Source organism: Lycorma delicatula, chromosome 13 (assembly GCF_047948215.1).
Source record: "Lycorma delicatula isolate Av1 chromosome 13, ASM4794821v1, whole genome shotgun sequence".
In the NCBI taxonomy this organism is placed as follows: Eukaryota; Metazoa; Arthropoda; class Insecta; order Hemiptera; family Fulgoridae; genus Lycorma; species Lycorma delicatula.
The window spans coordinates 6,416,152-6,438,714 of NC_134467.1; the positions used below are offsets into that span (position 1 = coordinate 6,416,152).

The 22,563-nt window shown below is 27.6% G+C and overlaps 1 protein-coding gene across 2 annotated transcripts in view; it reads right to left on the minus strand.

Annotated features, from left to right (window-relative positions):
• LOC142334118 (7SK snRNA methylphosphate capping enzyme-like) overlaps nucleotides 1-22,563 on the minus strand; it is a 56,405-nt gene that overhangs the window by 33,341 nt on the left and 501 nt on the right. The window contains exons 1-2 of one of the 2 annotated variants that reach the window (XM_075381842.1): nucleotides 21,614-21,645; nucleotides 3,104-3,573 (exon numbers count right to left, since the gene is read on the minus strand). In XM_075381842.1, coding sequence (XP_075237957.1) covers nucleotides 3,104-3,573; nucleotides 21,614-21,619 — 476 coding nt within the window. In that variant the 5' untranslated portion in view covers nucleotides 21,620-21,645. Of the gene's footprint in view, nucleotides 1-3,103; nucleotides 3,574-21,613; nucleotides 21,646-22,563 lie in introns of those variants that run through there. The other variant, XM_075381843.1, reaches the window with a different exon arrangement.

Sequence of the window (22,563 nt, forward strand, 5' to 3'; positions counted from 1 at the left end):
ACACTAATGGGAAGTTTTAGATGCACATATTAACTGAACAAATATCATTAATCTTTTAAATTTTCTCTAATTAACAAATCTATTTCTTTATCGTAGTGAAAAGGCATCATATACAATATATTATAATAAACATAGATTTTCTTTACTTTCAAAATCTTTTTGAATTACAATTTCTTATATTATAATCATATATCTGCCCTTTTTCTTTACAAATTTGTAGCAAAATAAAATTGGTAAAGTGATTTTTATACATAAATTGTTAATGTCAAATAAGAAGTTTTTTTTTAATGTTAGATAAATACTTCTTAAATATTTTTATTAAAATATTTAACCAATATAAAAACTACAATAAATGTAACCTATATATATATATATATATATATATATATATATATATAACATATTAAAGATTTGCAAACAGATTCATATTTCAAAAGTGAGGAATCAATGCGAATTTATATAGTTACAAAATTAATACTTTATATGTTTGAAATTTTATTCCACCATATTAAATCAAGTCTTTTTTTTTGAATAGAAAGATGGACATGCGATTCATGATTTCAATGTAAAATTTTACCATTAAAACAAAAGCGAAATTGTTTCTTGATAAATGCCTTCATTTGTTAGTTATTAAAAAAGTGGATTTTAAAATTAAATATTGTAATAATTAAAATTAATATCAGTTAATCAAACCATTTAATTTATTGTAGTATTGCAAATTGCTAGTTATTGTGCGTTATTACTAGTTTACATTTAAAAATATTGTATATTATTTTAAACGTTCCAGCTATAACTTTTTTTAAAAATTCCATTACTTTTTGGTTTATTTATTTTATTTTGGTTTCTTTTGAGTTAATTACTTTTGCAATAGAGTGGTGTGATTCTGCACATGTAGTTACATCTGTAGGAATTGGTTATTTAAAAAATCTTGTATTTAAATATAAAAATTCTTTGAAATTACACGAGTTGGAAGGTAAGCCTAACAGGGAGCATGTGAGAATACAAAATGAAAAAAATACAGAGTTTATTGGAAAGAGTAATAATGAGAACAAGATTGAAAATTCAAGAAATAGAAAAAGCGATCGAATAAAGGCTAAACCTGAAGAGGGATGGGAGAATAACAAACAATCTAGTTTTGTAAACATGTTCATCGCTTCAATAAACTTTTAACGCTTTAATCTTTGTAATACATGTTCCCAGTGTCCTCTATGTAAATATTTTTTTTTTCCTTTCACTGACTTAGAGAATTCTGTAGCATGTAAAAAATGTCGAGCTTGACTGAGAATCAAGGCAAGAATCCTGCAGACGAAAGGCAGAGATGCGATACTTTCACCTTTGCCGCAATCATACAGAACTCTTATTTCCTATCCGTCCACTTTACGATTCAAATATTATTTGTAGTTGCACATTAAAACTTGTTAGTTTCTGAATTTACAGAATCAATAGTAGAGATTTAAAATTATACAACTTTGTTACTACAAACCTTCTGTATCCAGCATAGCATAGTGATTTGTAAAAGTTAGTGCCTTTTACAAATCATGGAGTTCCATAATGCGTCAATACAGAAGAGCTTCAATAAATGACTATTTTTTGAATTTATTATTAAAAATCTGATTTTTTAATTATAAATGATGAAAAAATAACAAATATTTTATGAATTATTAAAATATATAATTTATGTTCCTATTTAAAAAGACAAAACAAAGCAACAAAAATGCCAAATAACAAATCAAAAATGATTTCTGAGGAAGGTAAACAAAAAGTTAAAGGATTTTGTTATCTCATAAAGGATTAAATAGAACTATTTAATTTTAACACTAAACTGTAGCAAATTAATTTTAATATAGCATTTACAAAACAAGTCACAATGTTTGCTAATAAATTTTACAGCCATCTTCAGTACAAGTAATGTTACTATTCTTAATACAGTGATTAAGTTTGTTAAGATGTGAAATTAATGGAACAATATAAACTACACAAATACATAATCGCATACAAAGATCGAGAATACAGTTTTCCAACAAATGTCAATAATATTATTACCTAACATTAGAAAAGAGAACAGCGCATCAGCCATTGAAGATGGCCTCCACAAAACCAACTAAAAATCTTTACGACTTAAATTTAATAAATTAAATTAAATAATATCAGTTCAATCCGTCATTATAAATTAATTACAGAAAACTTAGTAAAACTTACCATATCAATCAACATTAACAAAAACTTCACAACCTTAACAAATTTTTAGTCTGTACAATTAGCTAATATTTTGCAGATATAAAAAAAAATATTATTGACTTTTATACTCGCGGTATAAATTATTTATAACATTGCAGAATAGAACGGGAGTACCAAACATTTTTTATACAACTTCAGTCATAATTTGACAAGCACAAAAAAAATGGGAAAAATTTCCCAAGTTTTCGAGACTAGACTCATTTCAAAGCACATCTGAGATCCCCATATCTGAAACCAATAGATTTTTATTTACGGGATACAATGAAAGGATCTGTTTACAAGAACAATCCTCATGCCGGGGATGAATTGAAAAATAACTGATTTGTACCTGCAATCACTTTCTGCTACTTCAGCAAGTACTTTCAAATATACTGAAACAAGTTCAGGCCTGTCTAGAGAAAAATGGTGGCCATATTGAGCAACTCTTGTGAATAAAAATTCATTGTACTAAATATTAATTCTTGTTTCTATCATTGCTGTTTGAGTATAATAAATTAAATGTTTGAAAACATAGGTGTACAATTTCATTTGTGACATCTGGTACATAATTAATAATCGTAACAATTTTGAAATCATGTTGACAATACTGCTACAAGCACAGATGATACTCAAAACACCAAAATTTTTCAAATCTAATCACAGAACTTAGTCTTAAAAAATAAAAAAATAAAAACTGATTTAAATAATTTGTTCTAAACATAAATACATTATGCACCTAAATCGTAGAAATCAATAAATGACTAAAAAAATTTTTTTTTTTTTAATTTTTAACAGTGTTTAAAAAATATCTACCAGAAATAAAATTGAGAATACTAGTGCCAGAAACTTGCCTAAGATAAAATCAATATTACAACAAATAATTTACCTGTTAACTTCCTCATCTTGAAGACTGTTTAAATTCAACGGGTCATGGATATTTCCACCTAATAAAAATTTAGTAGGTGGTACAATTGCACCTTCCTTTTTTCTTCTTTTATAAGGTGGAAAAAATTTACCATTACCACCATTAAAACTTTGTAAACGTTTACGATTACATTTGAAATGGCGATTACTATCAGATTCATGTTTATTTTTCTTATGTTGTTGCGACTGTAAGGTAGGATTACCAACATTTCCACCGGCAGTAGTTATATTAACACCATCTCCTGCACAACTGATAGAGTTGTTATTAGTACTATTATTAGTAGCAGTATTGTTATTATTATTATTATTAATAGCAGACATAGTTCTTCGTTGCTGCATTTTATCATGTCTACGACGTACATGAGAACTGTTTTTATCAATCAAGCTATCAACTTTTGGCACACTCTGTACTTGAGTTGACATATTCTCAACCTGGAACAGAAAAAATTATTTATAAAAATTAAATTGAATATTAAATACTCTAAAAAAAAAAACAACATATTTATGGTGATTTATATCAATATTGTTAATATTTTTATGCAATAAACACAAACATATTCAAGTGGATTTACTAATTTGCAGCTCACCTAGGGAAATCCAAAAGTATTTTTTCATTTTCAAAAAAATGACAATTAAATATAAAAATAAAATACCTTAATTTTATATACAAGTGATTCCAAATTGCACAGCAATCTCTCGGTAGATGATTTAATAGCCAAAAATAAGAAAAAAATTCAAATAAACATAGGTCAAAAAACAGTTTGTTAGCAAGTTTTGGCTTGCAAAACATTTAGCCCGGCTTTCCGCTCCCTCCGTTAAATTTCTAACAGTAGCTCTATTATACTATATTTAAATTCTTCTTGTGCACCAATATAAGCAGAATACATCTTCATCCATCCCCACAGAAAAAAATCTGCTGGCATGAGATTGGGAGATTGAGGTAGCTATTTTACTGGTCTGTTTCAACCAATCCACAGCTTACTAAATGTGTTATTTAAATAATCCATCGCATCACAACAGAAGTGAGCAGGGCGCCATCATTGAAAAACCACATCTGCACTATACCTGCGTGCAATTGCAATATCTTCCAAGAGTCTTCCAGATCTTCCAATTATCTTATCCAATTGCAATATCTTCCAGATTTGTTTTTGGTGGTGGGTCTTGATGGTAAGAAAAATGGGCCAATTATATTATCATAAAGAAGACCACAAACGAAAACATTCATGAGAAATTATTTGTAGCAGTCTTTGGAGATTTTCTTCTGCGCAAGCATGTTTTGATAATTTACAATACAGTTTCTTGTAAAACAGGAGTCAACAGTAATTAGAATATGACTTAGGAAATCATGATAATGTTCACATTTTCTAATTAATCATCAGCAGAATTTTATTCATTTATCATGATCAGGTGATAATAACTTTGTATATGTGTTGTATGTAATGTGTATAATTTTTGCTCCTGTAACATTCACCAAATACTTGACCGTGAAACATGAAAGCGATGCGACAACTTTCTGGTGCTTGGAGTGGGAGATACTTATATCGCATTCAATATTGCTTTCTCACAAAACATTCAAGACCAGGAGCATCAAATCACTGTGGTTTTAAGCATATCTGATTCTTGAACTCACCTCTCCAAAATCTCAAATGTTTGATTATCCGGTACTCTTCGATCTGGATAATTTTCCCACTATTCACTAACAGCAACAAATTCATTTTTATTTACTTTACCATAAATTAACAAGATGTCCGTCAACTCTCCAATAAGAACAAATTTATGATATCCATTGTGAATGACTGATCAAACAATAACAGGACAACACCCATCAAACAAATATTCAAATGCTTGACACTAAATTTAATTGCTGATCAACTGTTATAGCCAAGCTATGAAAAATTAAAAATTTATTTTTATAATTTTTAACATTTGTATGTAAATGGTTCTGTTTAAAATCATATCAATTTTCCGATCCAGTTTGTGTGTTTTGTTTCTAATTAAATTGAACTTCTCAAATTTGTGTTTAATTTTAATAGGTGTTATTTACATCAATTTTCTCAGAATTAGATTTTCTACAAAGTCAATGAGAAATTTTTATTTGTTTATTGGTAGGTTAAAAAAGTTATTTTAATTCAAACCTAAAAAAGCGTATTTTACAACAAAACCCTTTTTTTCTTATTTTTGGCTAAAAAAAAATCACCTCCCAAGATTTTCATCCAATTTGGTGTGTGTGTGTGTGTGTGTGAGAGAGAGAGAGAGAGAGAGAGAGTATGTTCAATAGTCCTGACCTAATATTACTTTATCAGGACAATAATGCAAAAACATGTCTACAAGTAAAACTGTTACTTTTTACCTAAAAAAAAAATCTTATTTTTTAAAAATGCACTATCTTGCACAATCGGGTGAGAGAAGTATTAAAATACAGTAAAACAACTACTAATGAACAACTATAACTTAATCAATTTTACAATTCTTTGTTTCTTAAATAAACATATTTTTTGTTAAAAAAATACTCAAAACATCTGAATAATCCAGTAGATGTTATAAATACCATCTCAACAATCAGTACAAAAACAATCGGTAAATTAATTTATATATTACATTTTAACATGTTATAAAAATAACAATTATAATTTAATTAAAACGATTAAACTTTCTATTGAATTGTTATGTTCTAATACATGCAAAGGCATTTTCCATAATTCATTGATAAGACAAAGAATGATACTCTTATGAGTTTTCAAGAGCATATTACACTTAATATTCATTACAACCACATGACCACCAAGTAGCACAGATTTACTATATACCACAAATCAAGCATTAATTAATTAATTAGCATTTCATAAAACAAGACTTCTTAAAGAAAACATGATTCTACTGGTAAATGACATCACACATTGTGGTAGAGAAGAGATAAGTTTGAAAACCAAACAAAACCAAGATTAATGCATAATAATATACTGTAAGGTTGATAAATAGCCTAATATAGGTTGATAAATCAAGCCTAGAAGAAAATGTATAGCGTAAAAACAACGGAGGACAAATGATATAGAAATAATCAAGGATATAAAAAGTTAGTGGTATGTTGAAGCTGAGATAGGCATAGAATATTAAGGTATGACGACGCAACAAACCACTAAACCAAATTGATACAACAAAAAAGCCGATAGTTTTAATACAATTGTATAAATTAAAGTTTCCACTTAACAATTTTCAATATAAATGTCCTAATAAATAGTACTTTCAAAGTCACTATTCCATCATCAGGGATTTCTTAGAAGATGCTAATTTAAAATTCATGTCATATAATTATATTTTAAATTAAAATTGTTATGTTATCTTTTAAGAAATCACTGATGATGGAGTAGCATCTCCAAAAATACTAGGACAATTGTTGCTAATAGGAAACATTAATTTAAACAATTGTATTAATACCAACGGTGCCAAATGCTTAGGAAATTAATACTTTTCTGGCATTGGTTATTTATTCTTATCTAATGGAAAAATAATTCTACATGAAAAAATTACCAAAGATTTCTTTTCTAGAGTTATCATTAGAATTATATAGTTAAATACACCAAAAGAAAGTTTTTTAAACTCAAAAAATCAATATTTTTAAACTTAGATCAACTATCCCACCCCCAATATTGCCCCCAAAATATTTTTTTTAATGGTTGCTGGTACCACTACTAAGCCTAGGAAGACTAAAAAAAAAATCATTAAAAATACCTTGTTTAGTTTTCGGGGAAGGGGGAATTTTGGGACAAATTTTCTTTTTTTAAATGGTAAAATAAGCATCCATGCCATGTACTAAGCTTAAAGTGGGGTTATGTTTGCAAAATTTTGGGAAAATTGACTGCATAAAACTATCTACCCCACCACTTATATATATTGACCCCCAAACTTTTACCAACAAATTGCCCTGTATAAACAAATCTCTGTACAAAATCGGTTTATCCAATCAAAAGGTATTAATTTTCAAAGTCAACACATGTACATATGTACTTAGTACGAACATTACCCCCTAACCTTATTTGTTTCTTGGGGTGCCTGAGTCGTGAAACATTGAAAAATGCGAAAAAGCCATACCCCACTTTTCACCTGCTCTAGCAACTCTAGAACTATTGAGGCCAGTAAAGAAACAAAACCATTAAGTAGAAATAAAAACTCACTCATCTTAGAGTGTAAACAATTTTCAATTATTTCTGTTAAGACAGTTATAATTGAAAACGATTCAATTTTATTCATAAACAAAAATTTATTATTTTTTTAAAACAATTTTTATTATGCCGATCTCCATGAAAGAATTGTAGAGTTTTAGTCTATCTAGAAGTTCTGGGTTTGAGTCCCAGTCAGGCACGGCATATTTCAAATACTACAAAATTTTTTGTCATTTCTCAGTAAAAATTATAAATATAAATATTATAAAATATTTAATAAATTGAAACATTTTCAAACAGCAAAGTAACACTGTGTTACAGGATATGAGGACACACGCACAAGCACATAACAAATAAATGTATAATTTAAAATTCCCCTATAATGAACAATGACCCCTTACTGTGACTATATGTGATTCAATTTATAATGTAGCTTAGTAAATAACAAGTTACCAAAAAAAATATTAAACTGCTATACTACTGTAAATAGATTAATATGATAAAACAATAATGCGCATACTGTAACTGTAACTGCAACACCCTTTACTCGATAGAATATCTGTATATTGAATGAGATGGATGATACACCCACAAAAGCATAAATTGAGAATTCAATCCCCATATATAAAAGAAAAGAAGATAAATGCTATCGTAAAACACACAAACAGAAATGAAAGGAAACAAACAAATTAAACATAACCGTCAAATTATGAAAAAGAATAATGTTTATTATATAATCATTATTAATTTTTTACTCTGCATTTCATTTGATTAAAGGTCTCAGAAAAAACAGCTATTTGGGTATCTCCTATAAGCCTATAAGCTCAACTCTAAATTTTTAAACAGTTTCAGAATAAAAACTCAGATTCTGTATCTGAAAGAAAGAAAACTTGAAAAATCAATCTTTTTGTTAAAGGTTTTTCAACATTTTCATTATCCTATTGGCAAAATCTAAAAATAGTTTTCTTTGTGAACTCGCAATCTTTAAATGATTAATAACTACTTCCTTGGGCTTAGCACATTCAGTATTACTAGAGAAGGCCAGAAAATGGTAATACCAGAAATTAAAAATATTATATGAGAGGAGATCAGTCAGCTTTCATAAACCACATTTTAAAAGAGATTCTTTTGATAAAAGAATCTCCAAAAATTTTCTCCTTCATTTAGAAACAAAAACTGAAAGTGTATATTATGATAAAATTAAGGAAAACTTGAATAGAAATTCTGAACTTACAAAAGCAGGAATTAATAGAAAAAAGATTTAAAAAATCTCTTAAAGGAGGGTTTTCTACAAAAAAATCTCTAAAATTCATAAACATATTTAACGATAAAAAGCATATCTTTATTTTTCTTTAGTGTAACTTCAAAAATGAAATGAAATGAAATAGGTTAACATAAAAGTGACTAGGGAGGAAAAAATAAGGATAATTCAACTTCAAATTCATCAACAAAAATATAACACGCTAAATAAATACAGTCTTAAACAGTTTATCGTATATACCCCGGCTCAAGTTTTCCCATTAATGCAGAAGCCACCCGTGTAAATTACTAGATAGTTTTGATCAAGTCTTCTTTCATATCAATTATAAATTTTTACGAATTTAAAAATAAAATTAAATAGTACCATAAAGCTAGATTTAATTTTTATAATAGGATTATACGCATGTAAGCACAGCATATAAATAAATACTGAGATGGACCTAAACAGTTATTTATATAGTAAACTTATTAAAATAAATGTAAAATTGTTTACAGTGTATAATTTTCATTTTAAATATAAATGAATGTATAAAAAATTACAAATAATCAACATTTTTAATAAAATGTGTTGTAATTAATGTCACAGACTTCTGTGACATAATGGTAGCATTTCTGCCTTCCATCCAGAAGGTTCTAGGTTCAAATTTTGGTCAGGCAAGGTGTTAAATGAATTTATCATAAAGTGACAATAATAGACATAAGAGTTTCACTTTGAGAAACATGCCTTCAGACAAATCTCTTCTATTATGTCCATCTCCATTCTCCTCTATCCCGGCTAAAATTTCAAGTTCTGATATCTCCAATTTCGTTTTAAATTGTCCGTACATTTTTAATCTTTTCTGGCCTCTCTTCTTTGTTCCACCTTTTCTACCGATCCTTCCAGCACTTTTTAATCAACCTTTCTCTCATGATATGCTCCAGGCGATTGGTATTTTTTACTCTGAATTGTTGTATTACTCCCCTGATTATGTCTTCATACGTCACTGCACTGTCTGACCGTTTAAATCTACTCCAGTCTTTTCCAAGTTTAAGTATTAAATACCTCCACCATTATTTTCTCTTATTCGTCATTTCATTTTCATTCTTAATTACATTCCAAAAATAAAAAAGATGCCTTAAGTCTAATTCCATCTTATTACATAACAATCTTTTTTTTCTTTTATTAAATGCTTCTAGCTTCTATTGAGTACTGTTCTTGTCTTTATTTTTTAAATCTTCTCTGTTAACAGATATCTATGAATTTATACTATTTTACTTGTTCATTTCTCCCTTCTTTTGGGTAACCGCTCGCTGGTCTTCAATTACTTTTATTTTTCTTTGCGCTAATTTCTTTCCCGTATTCTGTTATTTTCACAGTAGGCTAAATATTTCTAGAATCAAATAAAAATTTTAATGAAATATTTTTAAACTCTAATCCTCCCCCGCTATAGTTCTATTGCTGTCTGCAGCAGTATCACTATAAAGAGAAAGTATTGGATCAACCAAAATTTTGCAGAAGTTGATGTTTCAAGATTCCTAGACCAAAAAAAAAACCCAAGAAATTTCCAGATGATATTTACATCTGTTGGCCTGTACTTTGATTAATACGTACTGGCTCAAGATAAATTGTTGGAAAACGGCTCAAAAAAATTCTATATCTGATAATATATGATACTTAATATTATATTTTGGAAAAAATTAAAAAAGAAGTAGGTATATGGGGAAAATGTATAGCGGTCATAGAAAACTGAATTTTTTGTCTAAATTCTAAATATTTAAAATTCTAGAGTTTTCAGTAACCCAATTTTGGGATGAGAATAATTTAACATAATTTTCTTAACAATTTTTGCCTCATTCGAAAATTCATTTCAAAATAAATAGAAATTTCGCATAAATTTTGGAATTATAACATTTTTAGCCTCGTTAAATAAATAAATAACGTACAATGTCAAACTAACTAACCCGTGTAAAAAAGTACAACAATAATAAACTTTTAAGCTCTAAAAAAACAAGGGGCTGAATGGGACCTGTACTAAAATAACATAAATTTTTTTTACCTAATATTCAAGACTGAAAAAAGACTGCACTGTCGGCATGAAACGTTTTAACAAATGGGAACAGAATTAAAAAGATAAAATACTTTTTTTTAATTTCTCATACTTCAGTAATTTTTAAAGTTGTGGCTGTTACAAGTATTAAAAATATTATATAGACAGGTATCAAGAAATGGGGCAAAGTAAATACGATATAATTTGATGGCAAAAATATAATTTAGTCAAAATGGTAACAAAGACAAAAAATTTTTTACTAGAAATTTTTCTTTTTTTTAATTATACTTTTAATATGATAAAATAATTTTAAGGTAAAAACAAAATTTGATAGAGGAATCAAATCAGATATATTTTTGTCTTCTTCTTCACAATTATATTCTAAATATTGTATAATTAAACCATTAAAATGTTAAATGTCTATAACATATTTCAAATAAAAATCTGTTAGTTGAGAAAGTTATGAAACTTTTTGTTATTGCAACTTTTTATCTAGGGAAGTTAAATCAACACAAGAGGACTCAAAAATAAAACATTAATAAAATGTATTATTATCATTTTCAATTATCATTTTTGTCTTATCCCTACCTGTATACTTTTTTCGGATACAAAATTATACGAGATTCTTCATATCTATTTGCTAAAATGAGTAATCTGAATGAAATAACAAAATTATAACCACCGACTAAAAATTTTACTAAATATATAAATCAAGAGAACATCATTTTTTCTATTCACTTAAAGGTAATACAAAAAAAAATAAAAATATGAATGGTTCTCATTAAAATAAAACTAATCACAATAGTTTTTTATACAATGTTATTAAAAAAATAATAATATTTTGAAGAAATTATTTACAAAACAAAACTATTTCTTTGTTTAAATGTAATTTTAATTTCTATTTTTTTTTGCACATATTAAATGAATTAATGACATATAATTAATATACAATGACTTTTGATTACCTGTTGTTATAATAATGACAATTACTGTCAGACATCAGGCGATAAAAATAAATATGACTGACTATATAAACAAACCCGTATAAATATGCTGTAAGAACCGTAGATTTCAACGGAGAAGTTTCTACTTTTTTATTAAAAAAGTTTGTTAAAATCATAAAACAGACTTTCTCAAAAAATAAACCGTAAAATTTAGATAATTTTTAATATATTTATTCTGCATGACCAAATTAACATTGCATCTGGACTAGATCGGTACAGTACCGTGATCAACACCCATCTACAATGAAACCAACTTAACTTCACAAGTGAAAATATTAAGAAATAATATTTCCACCTTCGCTATGAATGTACAGTTTTTCCATGTTTACAAACTTGTCTGTATTTACAGACCTAACCATTTCAGGGTAGACGATAAAATAGCAAAAAAAATATTTTTACTGAGAAAATTCCATAAATAAAAATGCAGAATTAAACATTAACATCCACATTACATGCAAAGAGAAATAATAAAAAGATTTGTTATATTCAGTAACAATAATAAAAGAAAATAATATTTAAAATATCGTCTCCACCATGTTGAAGTAACAAATGTGAAAAACTCAGCTTTTCAGGAGAGCTAAACAACAGTCTCAATGTTAAATTTTAAATACGAATGTATATTTGTAAAACCGAAAAGGTTTAAAACTTGCCTTCCTGAAAGAGATACGCATTGGATAATTTACCAGAAGATGCAGGACGTTCAATTATTATTCGTAAACTGAAGAATCTGCAAAATTTGATTTTTCACATTAGTTACATTAACATGGTGGTGACGATATGAAGAGCTGTAATAGATACTTGCAACCCTTCTTTACTTGTTGACTAGCAGAGTTTAGCATCGCATTTTTCCACATAGAAAGTTAACTTGATTACACCATTATTATATAAACTATGCAAAGGGGGGTGCAAAAGTAGGTATAGTTACTATGCACTACTGTACTATAATATTAAATCTGTTATTATTCTATTTTTTTGTTGTTATTGTTTTCTTTTCTTTTCAGATAATCGTCGCTTAAATCACGGCTGGAAATTTGGAACAAATTAAATAAATCACGGCTGGATAATCAAACAATACTGGAAGACAGAGAACGCTGAATAGGTTTGACAAAAACGGGCAGAAGAAAAATTCGATACACCTCCACCAATTAAGACTATAAATTACAGATTGAGCGATAAATTTTATAGAACCGGGTCCATCTGTAATATGCTAAACAGTGGCCGGCTAGTCAAGTGTTATACTACCCGTCAAAATAAAATGGTAGTTGCTCAGGCATTTACCCAAAGCAATTCAAAAAGAGGGCTTCTGTTTAGTTAGATATTTCCCGTAGATCTCTAGGTTGTCTAATGCAACGTTTAGGTTTGCAAATGTATCGGCTAACATTATTTCATGGATTAATAGAGGATGATCCAGATTGCTGTTTACAATTCTGCGAGATACTTTTGAATGAAGAAAGATAAGGTGATGCGTCATTTGAAAAATTAAAAAACTATCAGGCGCTGTTAATAGGCATAACTGTGTCTATTAATCGACAAATAACCTCCATGTAACGATCGGAAAACAATTGAATCGACCTGGGGTTGCAGTTTGGACGTGTCTTTCATGTGAAGGGATCATTGGGCCTGTTTTTCCCGTACAATTGTAACCCATGACGTCTATCTTAACATGGTGAGGGACACTGGTATTCCAAAGTTACAGCTACAGCAGGATAATGAAGAGTTCTATTTCCAGCAAGATGGAGTTCCTCCTTGCTATGCTTTAGCAGTGCACGGGTTTCTTGACGACAAACTACCCGATAGGTGGATAGGTCAATGAGGGCAACTTGAATGGCCACCACAATCACCAGACCTTACCCCTAATGAACTTTTTCTTTTGGGGTGTTATCAAAGATGACGTATTTGCAAGAAACTCTCGCACTGTTGATGACAGACACGTAACAATTCATAAGAGAAGCGTGCCAGTAAATTGATAGCAATTAAGACCTCTGTGTCAAAGGGTACTTGGGTGTACAAAAACTAGACTACAGGAATGTGTAAATGCTGAAGGCCGCAATTTGAGTACTCAAGAGATTGCATCAAGGTAATTATATTTTCTATGTCAACCTTATTAAGACTTCATAAAGCTGTTGTTTTTTCATAATATAACCTGCATACCTACTTTTGTATCCCTCTGTATTTATTGACATCTCACAGAAGCAAAATAATCATAATATAAATTTATTTATCTCTTGTGTTGTTAAAAGTGCCGTAACAATAACAATTGTTGGCAACCTCCACAAATCACTCCCAAAAATGACATACCCATTCTCAAGAATAACACGCATCCCGTGCCAAGCTTATTAAAGCGAACTAAGAGTTAAGTGGATTTCCTGCTCGTTTTTTCAGAGCCAAATATATGGTTGCATATATCAGCATGCAAACACCTAAAAGAAATATACATTATATTCTGCTCTACATGACACCTTTATATTCTGTTCATCACAAGGTCTAACTGTATTAGTGAACAACATTTCTCTGAGAGTGGGCAAACATGAGCGGTGCTTCTTATACCTTATGTGCTTTATGTTATAATCATAAGAAAAGACTGGAACAGATAGTGTAAAGCAACAGATTTACGTAGATATTTCTGTAGTGAAATAATGTGTTACATACACTATAAGAAAGTGGTCTTTTTTTTTATTTATTAAAGTAATGGTTTCATAACCTCACTACTTGATCATATTTTTAAAACAATATATATTTAAAAAAGGGGATCATCAAGTGTAATAATTTTTTTTTAATCTTCATTGATTGACAGATCGCACATGTTCTTTGTACATTTTAATTTTTTAACTGCTAACAATTTAATATTTTAAAAATTAAATTTTTAAAATACTGGCATACTAATTTGTAAGTAAAATTGTAAAATTAAAACTGTTAATTAATTCATTATTTTAGTCACCTGGTTTATATTTTTAATAATTATTAGTGAATATACGTTTAAATCTGTACTATTAAAACAAATTGAATGTATATGTTTGTGTATGAGCACTCAACACTAATACAAAATCAAGCAAAATAAATAATACATTCTTATTAGAATGAATCATTTATTTTGGTTATTCCCTATTGAGAACCAACATTTTTTTTGTTTATTCTGGGTGAAAAACACTTCGGCGTTATCGTCGCCTGGACACGACATATTTGTTGTAATAAACAAACATATATTAATATATTGCATTTTATGTCTCAATTAGAATAATAAAATTTCAAACTGGCAAATGGCATGAATAGCTGATACACACTACAGTAATTTAAATTGAGTATAAACAAATGGCTCTAAGAAATCATAAAGCATAAGATAAAAACATTTCATTGTGAAGCAATGCTGCATAACAGATACAATTCAAAAGGATGTGGTGCACTGTCAGTCAGCAGTCATAGCAAGCACAAACTGGTGCATCTGTTTGAGTCATCAGATATCCATGAGTGAGCTCACTGCGTCCTATTCGCAAATGGCAGGTAATAATATCCTCTTGATTGTTATTTCTGCATGAGGAGCAACACAGTGGTTTTAATCGGTTGATGTTTATTGCTTATAGTAGCATCCGACTTTCTTTGGTGCTCATCAAGAACAGGAAACAGATAAGATCACTGGAAGCAACACGATCGGTGAAAGAAAGCTGGAAACAAGCCTCCTTTGCCGCACTATCTGCATGTTCATCGCCTTAAATTCTTATATGGCTGGAGATCCAGCAGAAGCTCACTGTTGTATTACGTCTAGTTATTTGTAAAATTATACAATCAGATGACCAAAAATGATCTGATGACACCAACTGGCACTTTGCACCAAATTGATAAGTTTTCAAAATAATTGTGGAGAGTATGAGGGGAGGTATCAGAGCAACACACAAGAACCGACTGACTGACTGCTATCAAATTTTTTTTATACATTCGTGTTATACTAGGTAAAGTTTTAAGCCATACATCAAGACCTATACAACCTGGGCCTAGACATGTATCAGAGCTTCTACATCAACAAGGGAAACATTAGTGTAAAGATACCTTTTCAGGCTTTAATTGTAAACATAGCAGACATCCCTTCCTGGCTAGACATTTAGTATGACCTTTAGTATGACATAATGAAGAAACCTTGTTTTATCAAACATTATTTTATTAAAGAGTGAGTAAATCAACAAGAAATTAATCATTTTTAATTATAGAAAACCACAGTAAAAATATTTTAATCTCTACCTTTATTCCATAGATAGAAAAAACAGTGTTAATTGTAAAATGGGAAACTATAAAAAAAAAATTCTAGATATATTCTTCCAAAAAACATGGCAGTATATAAAAAGTTACAACAGAAAATTCCATAACAATTACCCTTTTAAAATTAATAGTGGTTTTCCTCAATTTTAAGGCAAAAAAAAAAATTAAAAATTTTGTTGTAAAAAAAAAAAAATATTTTACTATAAAACTAAAATATAAGTTACTGAAATCTTATCAACTGACAAAAACTGTTCAATAATAAGTAAACAATATAGATTGCATATGCCTAGATAAATTAATTGTAGAACTACATAACAGATGTGTTCAATCAGGAAAACTGATTTTCAGATATCATATTAAATTAATTTTTTGATATCATATTAAATTAATAGATGGCAGCACATCATAATAAAGAAAAACAATTAGTAGATAGAAATGCAGTTATCAAACAAAATTTAAAACAATCCTACTGTAAAATACTACCTACCATAAAAAAGAAAAAAAAATATATATATATAAAATTTTAACTAAATAATAATATACAAATTTATACAAATGCATTCACAATTAATTGTGAAACATAAAAACAAATGAAATTTCAGTTAAAATTTTTAGAAAAAAGAAAGTCTATAACTACAAATCCATTTATAAATTTACTAGGCCTAAAAAAATTTTACATAAAAATATATATAAGTAATTTCCCAAGACAAATAACAACAGTATATAGATAAAAATTACTTTTCAGTTTTGTATTCATTATCAAAATAATTAGTTTTAAAATTTCCTAAATATTTTAATTTAGAAAATTTTTTATCCTTCATTAAAGATTTTTATTATGTAATTTTATCCATTTTCAAATGCAAAATAAAAAAAAAAACTTTTGAAAATAGAAGAGCAAATTAATCTAAATAATTTAAATGATTTAAAAACCCAGCTGATCATAAAAAAAGTTTTTAAACCTTATGTGAAGAAGGAAAAAGTTTTACTTGGTAAAATAAAAATCTTTCATTTTTCAGACATAATAATTAAAAGGTAAGATCCATATAATAAAATTAAAAAAATAATTTTATCTTTAAACTAAATAACTAAATTAGGAAATACTAAAAGAAAAAGAAAAAATACAGAATCACCTAACCTTAAAATTATGATAAAATGACAAATTTACACATAATTTTAAACAAAGATTAAAATCACAAAATTTTATGAACTCTAGGAAATAAAATTGCTACAAGTAATACTTTAGAGAAAAAATTTATTTTGTAAAAACGCCCAATCCAGGTCAAAACTAATATATTTTCAATTACTAATATATTAACTTTGTTTTCTTTCTTTCAGTTCTTAAATTTATAGATTATCCTGATATCAATAAATGTTGCAAAACGTTGATTGAATAAACACAAATAATTTTTCAAGAATAGGCTTCTGATAACAATAAAAAAAAATTTCTTAACTATTTACTTTTCCATGAAGCTGTTGTTTTCAATTATTTAATATTTGCTTTATGTATTTTTTTAAGTATGATTTACAGAAAAAAAAAAGATTTTTAAGAAAACATTGGCTAGTTCATTAAAAAAATTAAGTATGAAACTATATTATCTGGCTAAATGTTTAGCTGGGATTAATATCCATCCATTTTATTTAAAAAATTGTAGCATCATTACCAATGAAACTGAATTAACTATTAAATGAAAGAAGAAATCTTTTTAGCTTTTAAATTAAAATTTTTTTTTTTTTGCATTTTGCTTTATGGTATAGTATATGCAGGGTTGGGAAAAATTGTTTGTTTTAAAAAAATCCTTGCTTGGCTGGGATTAATTGGGTTTTTCAAGTACTAAGTTATAAAAAAAATTTGGGCACTTTGGATTTTATTCAGCACTGAAATTTTGCTCTAATTTAGTTTTAGTAATTTCATGAATAATATTCAGTGCACACAAATATACTTCATGAAAAATATTTCTTGAAAACTTGTGGTGGTACTATATTGTTAGGCCTAATAAAGCGAGTATACTGGATGAGTAAGATTGATTAAGACACAAATGTTCGTTATTTCTGCATATTTTGAAAATTCATAATTTGTTCAGAGTCAAATATCAAAGTTAGAACTTTTACCACGGTAAAATTGTTCTTGCATGGTTGCATACTACTTTGAAAAGATTAGATTCTTATTACAAGCCCCACCAGAAATATCAAGACTCAAACTTTCAAAAAATGTAAAAATTGTATTTTTCAAAAATTCATAAAACAGAAAGAAGGGAACAACTTATCAATGTTTTCACTGTAATTATGGTGAATACAATGGGAAATGTAGTAATAAAAAATCAACTTGACACTTCTCCACTTCATTGCAAACTTAAGCTCTAAAAAGTGGAATTTGTGAATTTCAATATCAAGGTTTGGAATCCATTTTCACTTGTTATTAAGGCTTTTATTATAAACGACCCAAATTAAAGAGAAGAATTTGAAGAAAAAATTGTCTATTGTTGCAATGTTTTAGTGTAATACAGTCCAAACATATTAAACTTTTTGCTTAAGGGGAAAACATTATAAAATTCTATTTCTACAATTGGTCTTAATCTAAAAATATTGTAAATGAATCTAATTTGATTATTTATTCAATATTTTCAAGAAATAGGTAAAAATTAAACACGTTAGTCACGTGACATAAAACACCAATCAGTGCGCATGACGTCATGTCTTGCAAAACATAAATTATATTTATATTTTTATTTATTTTATTTCAATATAGCGTTTCAGTGGTATCATCTTAACTAATTATTGGTCGACGGGCTATTAAGCGGACGGCTATTAAATGGGCATATAACGGATTTTGACAGTCACAAAAAAAACGTAATCTCATAATAAAATAGTTATAAAAATGGCCAAACTTGATTTTAGGTCCTCAAGAGCATCGTATGGAGATGCTGTAAGCTACGTGCAGCTAAAGCGTAATGGCAAATATGTAGTCAAAAGAGAATATGCCCGGAACACAAAGTTCATGCGGAATTGTATACAGTTTGTTAAATAAACACGTATACAATTTGTTTGTAGTTTTAATGGTAGTACTTTCACACTGAGACGCTACACAGTACTTGTAAAACTTTAAATTGATTTTAGACCTAATAATTATCGTGATAATTACACAAAACATGTGATTTTGTACGACGTGACGTCATACAAAAGAGCCCATGACAGTTTTATGCGTTTTGGCGGGAAAATTTTAATTTGTTTATAAAAATCCAAAATTCATCGTGTAAATGATGTTTATAATCTAATAAACTAGACCGTGAGGCATAATATAAACCGGATTCTCAAAAACGGTCAACTAGCCTACTAGCACGTGCTACTAAATAAAAATTGCCGTCACTCACAAACAGGCTGGGATAAAAATAAAAAAAAAACAAAAAAACAGCTATTTTGGATTACCAATGTATATCGGAATAAAGTATTAAAAAAAATACAAAAAATTGTGAAACAACCAAAAATATTTTGGTTAGATCACTTCATATGGATTGCGTTTTATAAAAGGCCCACCTCTTTCTTGACCTGCAAGTACTGCATTCATTGAAAGTATATTCTCCACTTATGGACTTGTATGGCCAAAATTAAGAAGCAGTTTTAAGGGAGGAAAGGGCCATAGTGAAGTGTACAAATTTCTCCATATAGTAAAAGGCAAAATTTTTGTTATATATATTCCCAACAGTTTTAATACAAATATTTTACGTATGGAAAGGACTAATTTTTATAGTTACTAGGTTATTCAAATTTCTTAAATATAAAAAGATTTTCAGAGTAAATGCATTGTTATATAACGTAATTATTATATGTCTCTATAGGACTAACTAAAACATCCTGTGTCACTGGTATGTCAAAAGGTAATCTATAAAAGGGTGGGTTTTATTTTTGTTTAAAAACAACAACAACCTGGGTATATGGTCATAAAAAATTTTCTGTATAATTCTATTTATCTGAATTTGATACTCTCCACATGTAACCATATTCTGATTTGTGTAATCAATATAACTGACTGTTTATTTTCTCTTGAATTACAGCAATGATCTCTGAAGTCATCTTCATTAATTTTGAATCAAAATATATATGCAACTGATTTTAGATAAAATTTCTCATCCCCATTTATAATTATAACAATATTCAAATTACAAGGAAATATATTAAGTGTACAATATATATTTACCTGATACAGAGACAATTCATTAATGTTTAAAAATTGATAAGGTAAAAAGAATTCATATTTCAAATCTACTTTAAAAATTGAAAATTTATAAACCTAACCCACGGATATTTAACTAATCTGTTAATACTTTTCATACCGGTCATAAATATTAAGCTGGCAATGATTTCATACAGTAATACCAAAAGCATAATATATTCGTAATGAATTCAGTATTAATATTATAACTTTGACATATTTTAAATGTCATTCAATATTACTTATGGCATACATAAATCCAGGTAGATAACGTAGTCAGGCAAACTTATTTAGAAGAGAGATTTTATTCAACAGTCAACAGAAGTGTTATTTTTTTGTTTACTTTGATAATTACAGTGAACAAAGGCATTAATGATGATATCTTATTTATTTTGTTTTTACTTCCTCGCAAAGTAAAGGAAGTATACTATGATAACAAAAAATTTCGATTTTCAGATTTCAATGGAAATATACCTTTAGACCATCCCTGAATCCATTTTGACTAGTTTCGACATGAAGTCTGTACATACATATGTATCTCGCATAACTCAAAAATGATTGGCCACAGAATGTTGCAATTTTGGATTTACAACTGTTACAACATGTAATTGTACACCTTCCCTTTTGATTGCAGTCAACTTCATCAAAAATGTCCAAAAAAAGCCCAAAATCCCCAAAAAATTGGATTTTGGACTTTTTCTTAACTGGAGTAATAAGCCCTCAACAAGAGCTTTTCAACAATGTATCATAAGTGGTACTTATTTTCATCGGTTCCAGAGTTTAATCAATTTAAATATATTGATTTATTAACCTGTGATTGTAGAAAAACTTTTACAATAAATAATAAATCAATAACAATAAAAAAAAATATGAAAAAATCACAAGTTATTAGTGAAATAAAATTTTACATATTTATTTGAAAAAAAAAATTTGTATATGTAATTTAATATGCGTACAAGCAAGTCATGTGGTATTCACATCATATTTTTTAAGCTAACTATAGACTAACTACTCAATTATAGCAGCTGATGAGAGATGAATTCAATTTTGTAAAGGTGTAAAATATACCAACCCTGAATGGGATTCGTACCCAGGAACTACCAAATGAAAGGTAGAGTTGCTACATGCCATTACTGAAAACACCAAATTTTAAGTAATTTTATATGAATTATGTAAAGAATTGAGCGACGATAAATATGAAACTGAGAGTGATGAAGTTGCTTTGTAACCAGAACTCTTAAAATATTTTTTAATGTAAAAAAAATTTTTTTTTTTTAATTTCTTGCATATAATTATGTACAACTATTAATGTATTGCGTAAATGAATTCAAAAAAGATGTTTTAAAGTTTAATTCTATAAAGAATCATGATTTTAACAATTAATGGCTCTGAAATATACTTAAAATATACTCTGACAAAGCTCTGAAATATACTTAAAACTCTCAGCATCACAGAAGTATACTTTGTGTTAAATTATTTTTACACTGCTGCAAGAAATTAGTTAATTACAATTATTAAATAATTTATTTATATTTAACGTACAATTTTTTTCTTAATGTTTTTTACCTTCATAATTAATTTGTAAAGAAACAAATATCATCCTTCAACAAAGTTATGTAAAGTAATTATTTTCCTTGGAAACCCAGTTTATACAATAGTACTTATGTTTTAAGGATGTAGATAAAAAATTAATTTTGAGTAAAATACAATCTTAAAACAAAACAGATAAATTTTCTAATTTGTTTCCTTATCATTAGTTTTTTTTAAAGACAGCAGTTCCCCTTGTTTTTAATGACTATTAATTTGGAAAAAAATAAAATAGATAAAATGACACTAGCTTCACAACTAAAACAATTTATAGAAAGCCCTCATATTAATTTTTGTAACATATTTTTCGTTTGCAATTTTAATTTTTTGAAAGTTATTTTATAAATAGCATAAAAAGACAATTATTTTAATTTACCTTTACAAAAAAATTTAGCCATTGTATTCAAGGTCATAATGAGTCGTATAAATTATCCATTACCATATTTTCAGGATTTAAAAAATTCCATTTTTATAACATAATACAATATAAAATCTTTAATTTGCATAATTAAACAAATCTAACTTCACATTTTATATATATATATATATATATATAATATATATATATATATATATATGATTAACATATATATATATACACACACACAAGTACTTACAGATATCAGTGAGAATGCAATGCAGTTTGTCAATCTTATCAGAAAGCTAATCTCAATTTTTAAATACAGAATTTATTTGATATTACTTTGGATAATAAAGAATTGTTTAAAAGAGATTCACAATACAAATGTAACTAATGCAAACTAATAAAGAAACACGAGAAATAAAATAATGTTGAAAAGCCTGAACAAATTTGTTTTTTTAAAACAGTTACAAAACAAGTAAACAGTCTTAACATTTATTAATTTCATTAAAATAATAAAATATAAAACATTAAATTACTTATGTAATTATCTCTATTTTATATATCT